Source organism: Mugil cephalus, chromosome 4 (assembly GCF_022458985.1).
Source record: "Mugil cephalus isolate CIBA_MC_2020 chromosome 4, CIBA_Mcephalus_1.1, whole genome shotgun sequence".
Lineage (NCBI taxonomy): Eukaryota > Metazoa > Chordata > Actinopteri > Mugiliformes > Mugilidae > Mugil > Mugil cephalus.
Genome location: NC_061773.1, coordinates 13,131,693 through 13,142,568, shown reverse-complemented (window position 1 = coordinate 13,142,568; position 10,876 = coordinate 13,131,693). Strand labels below are relative to the sequence as shown.

The window sequence follows — 10,876 nt, the reverse complement described above, 5'->3', positions numbered from 1 at the left end:
TAACTATGTTCTATAAATTGTTTTAACAAGTTTAAAGTAATATACCGCAAGCTATCTGTCACCTTATTTGTACGTAATTTAATGACTAATTACTAAGCGCTACGTATTATGTACATTTTCACCTCTGTTGTGACAATTTCGCATCAAGATTAAATTATGTGCATCACCCATTTTGGAAGATGACACAAGCTGTAAAGTTTCATGTGTGTTTTCGACATTTCTGCAAAAAGTCAACGAAAAACATATTCACATCCCTTTGAAATTCACTTTTATTGTCTGCTTAAAAGGCACAGTAGGCTGCTTCGAGCAGGGCAATAACTTATCAACATTAAAACATTACATTAGTCACTGAATAAAAGTTCAACTAAAAGATTTTGAGTATCAGAGAAGAAGAAGAAAAAAATACATTTGCATGGAGCAGTTTTAAAAACATTCATGGCCAAAATGACAACATGAGCACAAATGTGCCAAGCTTATCAGTAAAATAAACATGTTCAGTTTTGTTGCACAAAATCCCTTCATAGAGGACAAGAAGAACAGTAGCTGGATATTTAGGATTAAGTAGACTGTAACATACTGGGTTTGCAAGTTGCATGACCTACTGCTGGTATATAGGTAGTACTGATGTCCAGCAATGCGATGTTTGGGTTATAAATACATTTTATCACAATCACAACTACAGATTGCTTATATGTAGTACATGAGCGCATTTGCAATATAAAAATATTTTTCCAGCATCTACATTATAACATGTTCTATTTGCAAATGTAGAAGTTGTTTTTCCATCATATTAATGCATAAAGTGTTCCTATTACATTCAGTGGCACACAGAGGAGCTATATCTATCAATATATTTAAGTTCAGTAAGGCATTGAAGTATTTACAATGATAATTAGTTCCCAGTTGTGTAATATAGCGTGATCGTGGTGCATTATGGATTTGTTTTGCATGCAGTCATTTTTTTTTCTAGTTCAGAGTGCCAACATGCAGACTAATGAAACAGAAAGCTGGAGATAAATAGGAACATGTTACCTTGTGCATAAGTGGTGGTTTCAGCTGGCATTATCCTATAATCATGGTTCAAAACAATAAAAATCAATGACATATTTCCTTTGACTTATGACTGAGGACTCGCCCACAGTACGCCATAAAGAGGAGGAAGAGGATCCCATCTTCATTCAGAAGCGGACACAGCCATTAGATTCTTCAGGGCTGTCAAAGTCGATTCCTTCGCACAGGGACTCCTTCAAGAAAAAGAAATGTGATGACATTCACAAATTAATTCCTTACAGCAGCAAATCCTGTAACTAATAGCGTCCCTAAAGCAACTTGAAATTCAGGGAATTATGTGTAGTGAGGTAAAACATCTGCATTAGCACGTTCTCAGTCATTAATCACATGGTGACCTGCAAATCATAAACACTTCCTTTTGATCAATACTGAAACACCTTTAAATTCCTCACTGTGATATATTTAAATTATATATATTCCACTGTGATATATTTAAATTATATATATTCACTTGTTTGCCACTATTTTACCTTTTCAAAACAAGCACTATAATATTTATTTTATTATTGCGGCCATTTATTAGCGCAACAATGGATCCATATATAGAGTGTTCTTGATAAAGTAGCTCAGATGAAACAAACCTGATTCCAACTTTCTCCATGCAAAGGTAAAGTTAGACAAACCCAAAGACTTCAAAACGTAAAAAAAAGAATGCACCACTGGGACAACATATAAACACATGGGTTACAGTGAGACGAGTTGAATTATGGGAGAGAAAATGAAGGGCTGGCTTCGAGTCTCCAAAAATACTCACAGACAACTGCTTCCTATCCGAGTCTGAAAGACAAGTTTGGAGAAAGAGAGAAACACACAGAAATGTGGAGAAGGGCTGAAGCACTGAACCCACAATGCGAGGCCAACAAATACACAAAACATACAAATATGAATATGCATTTTAAATTTGTAATCATTGTTTTGCTGGTCTGGAATCATTAGTGTGTTTTCAAACAATGTCTGACGTGCTGTATTAGTTGATTCATGTTTTTTATTTTTATTTTTTCCATCGAAGTATATGGAATGGATAACTATTTGTACGATATGTCTACATAAGAAATTGCTGAACAAGATAACTCTGCTGTTTGTGTGTCTTTTGCATCCATAAACTAAGGAGCTTTCCTCAGCAAAAGGTTGACATGCTGTTTTGCATATTCAAGCCGGGGACAGCGCAAGCTACAGAGGTCATGCAAAACAAACTTCTGAGAGGACATTAAAAGACGAGGGTAACCCACTCAAAACATGCCCTGAGAGAGAGAAAGACTGATGGAGAGGTGGATTTCATGTACGTCACTTGCAACACAGACACTAAACCATCGAGAAGATCCAAAACTGAAGGCAAGGAGATGCCAAACACTGTGGTGGGATGTGACTGATTACAGCTGACGCTGACAGATTTAGAGGGGAAGCCTGTGACTCTGTGACTAACTTGGCTTTGCCGTCCCTCTGGCATCAGAGCCGATGGGGTGGGGGCGAGCGGTAGCCAGGGCTGGTTGCCTGCGCTGTAGAGCCGGGGCCGCTTGACCTGGTCGTAACTGGACAAGGGAGTGTAACTATTCCGCCGATTCATGAGAGCAGAGTCCCTCTGGATTTTATCCTGGCAGAAGATGAAATACCGCATGCGTTAAGGAAAAAAAGACCTGGGAACATACAACAGCAGGGGGACGCCCGGCAAGACACGGCCAGGCAACGAAAGCCGCGAACCCCACACTGATCCACAGCAACAGAAAACTGGACCTAATGAAAGAACTGGTTTCCACCCACATTATTCCACAACACATGAACATGAATTAAAAGTAGACCTCTGGCTGCCTCAATCTATTGGGCAAATCTTCTAAAAGTTAAATACAGCACTCTGTCTTAGAGTACACTTAATAACCAGAGGAAAAGTAATGAGTAGATCAGCCAAGCAAGGCAGCATGCTCATCTGTGGATTTCATTGAGGGGAAATTGTGCCAAGAGAACTTCTTATGTAAAATTCCTAGGCTCATGGCTCAAGCCAGGCTCATTCATTAAGGTTAAAGATCAAAGAGGAATAACAAAACAGGAAGGGAAGCAAAGCCTCACATACAGGGAATAAAGTGTGCTTGCGTTGCATTTGCGCTAAACAAGACACAACAAACAACAGTCCTTCACATTTGTCGCACATTTTGTGAACGACAGCTTAAGATGTGCCTATTAATTCCGTGTAATTAACCAATAAACACATATTTTGTGCGTATGATCTTCAGCTTTTATTCAGTATTACTGAATGCACATTGGCACAAGAATGTGATCCTTTCAGCTCGACTTGCAGCAACTTACGAGAGGCCGGTCTCGATGTGTGTTTACTGCCTCCACATTAAGGTAAAACATTTCCACCTTACAACCTGTAAGATAAAAGGTGGGATGTATTTAAATTGTCATCTGATATCGTCTCATAAGGGTGTAATGGTTAGGTTTTCAGGTAAAGACCTACCATATGCAACAGGTGTCAGCTTGAGCACCGTGTGGAGCGGACATTTCATGTATGGCAGATCATCTGTGGTATGAAACAAGAGTTAAACCATATACGACCATTATTTTCTGTGATCTGCTTCATGTATGTGTGTATCTGACCTGCACTCTTGTCCAGGAAGTACGCCAGGAGACAACGCATCACAGCCTGGTGGCAGACAACCAACACATTGCCCTGCCTCTCCAACTCCATGATAACTGGCTCCAAACGCTGAACAAGGTCTTGGTAGGACTGAGGAGCAAAAAGAGACCATTACAGCCTAGCACGCTAACGCTAGCAGCCTGGTGACAAGTTACAAACGAGACAAATGACGAGTGATTGTGATTGTGAGGACTGGTTCAGGTCACCTCCCCTCCTGGGTAGCGGTAGTGGTACTTGTCCTGGTCCCTCAAAGCAAACTCTTCTGGGAACGTTTCCTGGATCATCTCATAGGTCATCTCCTCACATACACCCTGTGAAAGGACGGCAAAATAGAAAAAAAAAAGGTAACGGTTATTTCACTACGCAAAATAAATCACCTATACAACCCTTCAGCCAGTTTCACAAGTAATAAGTCGGTACAAAAAAGTTAAATCTTTGTTCAGTTGGAAATATATAAATCCTGACCAATTACAGTTTCTGCACTGCACTGTGCATATACCAGTCAGGCATAACATTACGACCACCTTCCTAACATTGTGTCGGGGAATTTGTCGGTACTCGGTTTTAATGTTATGGCTGATATGCGTAGTATCATCTTTTTATATTGTCTTATTCTATATCGGTCTTATTAGTCCTTCTTTTTATATGTAATTCTGTTTCTGTATTTTTATACTGTGGTTTATTGATGTAGCCCTGATGAACCCAATAAAGTATTTCAGATTCTGATAAGTCCTTTTTCGATTTAACATTTTCCTTGTGCATTTTTTTAGTCGCTCCTCAGATCATTTCTTTGAGGTGGTAAAATGAACCAAAAAGGTCAAATGATTTGTACTTTTATACTTCATAGTTCTGTCTCACATTTCTGTCTCAGAAAACCATCCACAGCTTCCATCCCTCTAAACCAATACCCTGTGAAACTGTGATAATTGTTATGATGATAAATCTGAGATGACAGGGTACTGACGGCATCAATCTCATTGAGGATCTTCCACTGCTCGTAAGGCACGCCAAGCTCCTCCGCTGTCTGGATGGTCCTTCTCAGTTGGCTCGTCCACACCTTCAGATCCGACAGCTTGTGCTCGTCAATGAATTCGCGTAAAGCGTGGGCGAACTGGGATGTATGTGAGAGACAGAGGGAGAGAGGGATGCGTTTCAGCCTGTCCGTCATTAATGGCATTTCAGTTTGATTTGATTATTGTAAAACGGATAAAGGCAGGGACAGGGGAAATGGAGAGGATAAAATGGAATAAAATAATCAATCATAAAATGAGGATTATGCGAGAGAACCTGGGCAATCTCACCTGTCTCCCTCGAGGGGAAAGCTCAGAATCTCCTCCGATGCGTCCTTCAACGTTGTGGTTGCTCTCTCCGTGCCGACACAAGTAGATGGAGTGAGAGTGCACGTGGATGTTCATGAGATAGTAGACAATCTTGCTCTGGATGTAGTCCTGCACCCGGTTCACCAGAAAACGCCGGCCCACGTTTATAACCTTGATAAAAGACAGGTCCCTGCAGGAGCCAGTGAATCATGAAGGTGAATGAAACTGTTGCTTACTGTCACCACCTAGTGTTTATCTTCTGAACTGCAGGGGCAATTTTTTAAAAAGTAACTTTTCTGTTTGCTTAAAAAAATGAGTATTATTACTGTTTACTTTGAATTATTATATAAAAATGAAAACAGAGCTGTAAATAAGTCTTACTTGTCGTAGTCGTCGGGATCCAATGGCTGATAGGTGACCTTGTAGCACTCAATTCGTTTCAGGAAATCATCCATTACCCTCTCTCTGTGTCTCTCAGGATAGTCCGGGCTGGACACTTTCACTTCCTGTTACAATTAACACATTCAAACTATGTGAGCATGCTATGCACTTCTTACATAACCCGTCAGGTAATGTGAATATTAATAGATTATTGACTTGACCCAGACAAGAATTTAAAGTCATGTAGGTTTCATAAGATCATACCAGAATATTGGCAGCAATGACCTCTGGGTCATCACACACCGACTCCACAAAGAACACCTGTTGGAAAGACGGCAGCTTAGAGGAACAACTTAAAGACTGCAACTTCTTCAAAACTAAAACTAGGACACTTGAATCAACGGTGGTGATTGAAGTGTCCTAGTTTGAGACTAAATGAAAACGTCTGTGGTTTCTTGCTGACAGATGAGAAGAGTTTTATCAGGAAATGTAGCCTGTTCTTTTAATTATTCATTATATTCACCGTGAATCACTGATAAACATGTGGGGCAGATTACCTTCTTGACAAAACATTTACAAAGCTGATTTCTTTAAAACAAAATATATACTTCTTCTCTATCCTACACATTTCCTGTCGTGTTGCGATGTTTTGTGACTGAAAATATCTATCATTAGTAGAAAAGCATGAGACACGCAGCGGCACCGTGTATTAAATAGCTCATACCCAGTATGTACAGTATGTCCTCATGCATACATGCTAGATACAAGAATAAAACAGATTGTGACCCATGTATCGAAACCACCGCTCAAAGCACAACTTGTCTCCTGAAGTCTCCTTTAAGTATTCCCAGACTGACATGAACATGTCTCATTCTGGATGCCAGGGTTCACTGAGCACTTATCGCTATTTTCAGTCAACCATAGTAAGCTGTGCACTCACTGGAAATGACAACATTAGCATTGATCTACTGAGCTAACACTTATCAAATCGATACAGGCTGCTACTAAATGATCCTAATGAACATGCAGATGGCCTCTTTTTAACAACAGCATCGCCCACGTGCAGAAGCTACAGTTTCCTCCGCTTGTGTTGTCTAACATGAAATTTAACAATCATTAGTTTTGCTCTACAGGGAGCTCAAAATAAATCAACTACACCTTAGAAATCTTGGAAACATTTTTTGATTGACTCTCTACATAGATGGAGGAATGATACCATCTGGGCCAGACATGCTGCCTCTGTGTGTGACAGTGATATTCTCTTTGATTGAGACTTTTCTTTTCTCCATCTTTCATTACTAAGTGCCTTGAGCCACTGGGGTTTGGGGTTTTGTTTTTTTGTTTTTTAACAGAACAATAGCATCTTTTGTCAGAGCTGAGTATGGGGTACGTTCCTGGTGGGATTATGTCTTTTTTTTGTATAATTCTAAAATTCACATTAAAAAGAAGTTTTGACTTCATGTCTCATTTTACTCTCAACCTGGTTACACTATAATATATTAAACAGAAACACACAAAGATGTCTTTAAAGTGGCTGTTTCAAGACTGTTTGGGAAATTAAGTGAATCTTTTTTTTTTGTATATGTGGCCACAATAAAAACTTGTCCTGCAAAAGTTACATAGTCTCACATTAAGTCAGGAAAACAGTACAAAAACTTACAGCAGACTGTTGAGTTCGGCCCGTGAGAGTAACCACCGGCATGAAGAGACCAAACATTACAGTCACAGAAATACGTTCTCATCTTACCTTAAAAGAATTCTCCTTGACAAAGTCCAGAATAAGGTCTCGCCGTTCTCTTGTTGTGTTTGTTGCATCGAAAACCTGACAAGAGGGAGGGAAACACAGACAAGTGTGTTCTCTGTGGTGAGATGTTTGTAGGCCGGTGTAGGATTAAGACCGTCCCAATGCCACATGTGTTTCACTTCTGGATATTTTTTTTTATATTGGAAGTGAGCCAGAGGCAGAGACGCAGGGTCGACAGAGAAACAGATGCGCATTAAAGGCAGGGAGAGAACTCACTGCAATCTGACCTCCCTCCTCCGTCAGGTACGCCCTCACATCCTGCAGAGCTACCAGAGCACACTGCCTGCAAGAGAGAAGAAAGCACAGCAGCAGCCCTTCATAAAAGACACTGAACCTCATGCACTGCAGTGACAATGAAATCAGAATATAGTCCAGGTGTTTTTGAATATTTGATTTTAGCTTGTTTTTTTTTGTTTTTTTTTTCCTTTCAGAGTCGTGCCTTTTTATGTGTGTAAGGAACATCTGTAGTATTTGGGTTAAGAGATCACTTTCCCATCGCCCCTTTGTTGTGTCCAACCACAGGGACAATTTAAGTTTTAAGTGTCTGGTATATATGAGATATCTTACTCTGCGCTTACTGCTGCCGCCCTAGAAAATGGAGGTGTGAAGAATTCCATTTGTGCTGCTCAAAGCACCGAAAGAAAAGAAAATGACGACTCAGCAACAACATACTGTATAACTCTGCAGAGAATGCCTCGGTTAAATGTAGTTGTAGTCCATCGGTTTTTGGCGGACTGATCAAATCTACGTGGGAGGTGAGTGGCTGAGGTTTTCTGACAAATACAGAATACTTTCATGAAGTTAAAGAGTGAAAAAGATTTAGTTTTGTTCCTGACAGTGAGATGAGAAGATCGATACGATCGTCATTTGTGTGGGATGAATGCAGCTACAGTTAGCTTAGCATGGAGTGAAATCGGAGAGCAGGGGTACTAACAGGTGGACTTCGTTACCTCTGGACAAAGCTAAACTAGGAAAAATAAGTGATGCCCGTTTGACTTCTCAAAAGGCAGATTTCAGACACTGTTAAATGATTCCGTCGCTCCCCAGCTGATAGTTCCAGCAACAAAGTGACAAACTCTCAGAATTATTCACAGCTACTGTTTGACCCAGCATGGATACTTACACAACACTCAGGAGGCTGTGTGTCAGGTTCAGAGTGACAGCGGCAGCTTGTTTAATATCTAGGTCACTATTCAGCACAGGGATGCTGTCACATGCACGGCGAACCTCATTTGAATCATTATCACCAGATGAGATCCAGGTCTTTGCTCATGTTCATGGCGAGCTCAGCACTGATTCAGAGCCCACTGCTGCCACAATTAAGCGGTCATTATTTAATGATGTTTCTCTGTGTGTGTGTCTGTCAGTTTAAGAACACCAGGATGACCCAGGCTGAGTATTGACTGTTGGCCAAAAACAGCTTAGTCACTGATGCAGCAGTGGAGGCTGCAGAATGGCAAACAGACTTATGTTGAATGGAAGAAATGTGACACCCAGACAGCAGAGGCATTGTAGCTCCTCTGCTGTTATATAGATATTACACAGCTGTGCTCTGAAATGCTGAAGGCAAGCGAGACTTACTTCCTAATTTTCATGGCCTCCTCGTTGTCATGGCGGAAGAAATCATAGGACTTATAAGCTCTGACGGCCTCCCTGCGATACACGCCCAAGTTAAACACTGCAAAATGAACAAACGTTATTAACACCGTGGCCCGGCCGAGCTCCTGGAGCTTGTTTTAACGTCGATGCTTTGATTTAGTGGAGATTGTAAGAAAAGTCTCTTTTGCGACATACATTTATTCACATACTGTATATGCACACATCTGGCAGGCTACGCTTTGAAACTGTCGTTAAAGCTTTTCACGAGCTCTTCCCCTGTGTTCTGAGTCTTTTTTGCACAACGAGTGCAAATATTGTAACGTTTCAATATAGAAATAATCCGCCTGATTAAAACAACACTCAGCATTTCTGGCAAAACTCCGTTTGATCTAAGCGTGGTGGTCTGACAATCATCACCCAAATAAAATAAAGTATGGATTTAAAACAGCTAAATAATTACCTGAACAAGACAATGCACTGCAAATCATCTATACAATTTAGAGATGACCACGTCAATTGCAATTTAAAATGTGGGCCGTGAATATATAATTATAATATAATTATATGTTATATTGGGACTTAATGGGAGGTGCACTACCTTTGGTTGGGACTCCAATCCAGTTGAGGTAACGTGTGAGTTTCTTAGAAATGTAGGTCTTTCCTCTTGCCGGAAGGCCAATCATTACAATCATTGTTGGAGAATTAGTCATGTAGGAAGCCCACGCTGCAGAGGAGACATGTGCACGACAGTGAAATTCCCAAACAATCACATCTGACCCCTCCAGTTCACATGCACGATGTAAATGCGTGCATCTTGGAAAGGTCGGGGCTGTATTTCAACACAGCTGATGAAGGATCAATGTAAATACTGCATGCAAAAATGCCTTTTGTTGCCAATTTAACAACTAGGTCATGTGTGTACTGGACAAAAATAATTGTCACTTTAGGCTAAAATATTAGTTGGTGGACTGGGTTCAAAGAACAAATTAGAAAAAGAAATGTCCTGGGACGGAAAAGCAATTTTCTTCAGAACATTGGAAACCACTTAAGGTTTCACTCAGAGTATTTTTAAGTCATTAAGTCAGAATTAATTGATATTCTCTTTCTTTGGCCACAGAGATCAACTGTCGTAATAGGTGAACTTCGTACGCAGGAGCTTTAATGAGGGAAGCTCCTTCACAAAGAAGAGATTTGTGAGTTCCTTCCACAGCGAACAATGCAAAGTCTAATGTTACAAGAGGACCTCCTAAAGCAGTCATGCAGAAGTTCTCTTACAGCATTTCTTCTCATACAGCCTCTGGTCTGCCTTCTTGGCCTCTGCTGAGTTTGCAGGGCCATTCTCCCTCTGAGGGTTTGACATGATGAAGTCTGGTTTAAGCTCAGTTTAGTGGCAGCTCTTTCTCTCTCTCTCAGAGGGACATGGATCTGAAACAGAGAAACAAAACATAAAATAACAACAGACAGCATTGTCCCCTGACAGAAGACACACGGAGATGTAGATTAGTTAATAAACGTCCACGTATCCAAGGCAACGTCGACTGCAGAGGAGGACGCAGACGAGCTCAAAGGATGAGGAGAGGAAGCGATGCCACATCATCTGGTCAATGAAAAAATGTACTTGGCAATGTTAACTGTTATTTAAAAAAGCCGCACGAGAGCGAGGCAAACAAACATGCTTCATTTCTCAGCGGGACCTAGTTTCCTTTCTTATGAGCGTGACATTCAAATGTGTTTCATTTACCTGCCTCGATCTTGTCTGTGTGATGAGTCCCGGCGGCCAGCAGCAACGCCTCCGTTACTCACAGGTTATATAGCCTCACCGAGGATTTGCGTCCACCGCTGCGGCCGGAGGAGCCAAACTGGTGGGCCTGTCCTTGGTGCTGAGGTTCCTCCTCCTCCTCCCACCCTCCTCTTCTTCCACCGGCTGGCGTCTTTCCAAACTGGAGGTGCGCTCACTACGTCGGATTTTACCGTAACGCTCATAATAGACCCACTGCAGAATGCGCCACTGCACAGTCCAGTGTCACTAATTCAAAAGCCTTGAAACCATAACGAATCTGCACGAAATCG

At 41.1% G+C, this 10,876-nt stretch overlaps 1 protein-coding gene across 5 annotated transcripts; it reads right to left on the bottom strand.

Moving 5' to 3' along the window:
* Positions 1-251: 251 nt before the first annotated feature.
* On the bottom strand, positions 252-10,738 carry pfkfb2b (6-phosphofructo-2-kinase/fructose-2,6-biphosphatase 2b). Of its 5 annotated transcripts, XM_047584096.1 has the most exons (17): positions 10,548-10,737; positions 10,082-10,231; positions 9,405-9,530; positions 8,789-8,885; positions 7,424-7,490; positions 7,151-7,225; positions 5,668-5,724; positions 5,404-5,528; positions 5,005-5,212; positions 4,668-4,814; positions 3,910-4,014; positions 3,664-3,793; positions 3,524-3,586; positions 3,370-3,434; positions 2,495-2,662; positions 1,826-1,848; positions 252-1,244 (listed from the first exon to the last, which is right to left on the bottom strand). In XM_047584096.1, exons 2-17 carry the CDS (start codon positions 10,164-10,166, stop codon positions 1,175-1,177), a joined length of 1,611 nt encoding a protein of 536 aa, XP_047440052.1. In that variant the 5' UTR covers positions 10,167-10,231; positions 10,548-10,737; the 3' UTR covers positions 252-1,174. The 5 variants fall into 5 exon arrangements, with proteins under 5 accessions (XP_047440052.1, XP_047440054.1, XP_047440053.1 ...); XM_047584098.1 differs by lacking the exon at positions 2,495-2,662; XM_047584097.1 differs by lacking the exon at positions 1,826-1,848 and having other exon boundaries at positions 10,548-10,736.
* Positions 10,739-10,876: the final 138 nt, after the last annotated feature.

Coding starts and splice junctions, on each gene's coding strand:
- pfkfb2b (XM_047584095.1), bottom strand. CDS start 10,166: ATGTCAAACCCTCAGAGGGAGAATGGCCCTGCAAACTCAGCAGAGGCC. Junction 4,815..5,004: donor TTTCCCCTCGAGGGAGACAG/GTGAGATTGCCC, acceptor CATACATCCCAG/TTCGCCCACGCTTTACGCGA. Junction 2,663..3,369: donor CACATCGAGACCGGCCTCTC/GTAAGTTGCTGC, acceptor ATCTTCTGCCAG/GATAAAATCCAGAGGGACTC.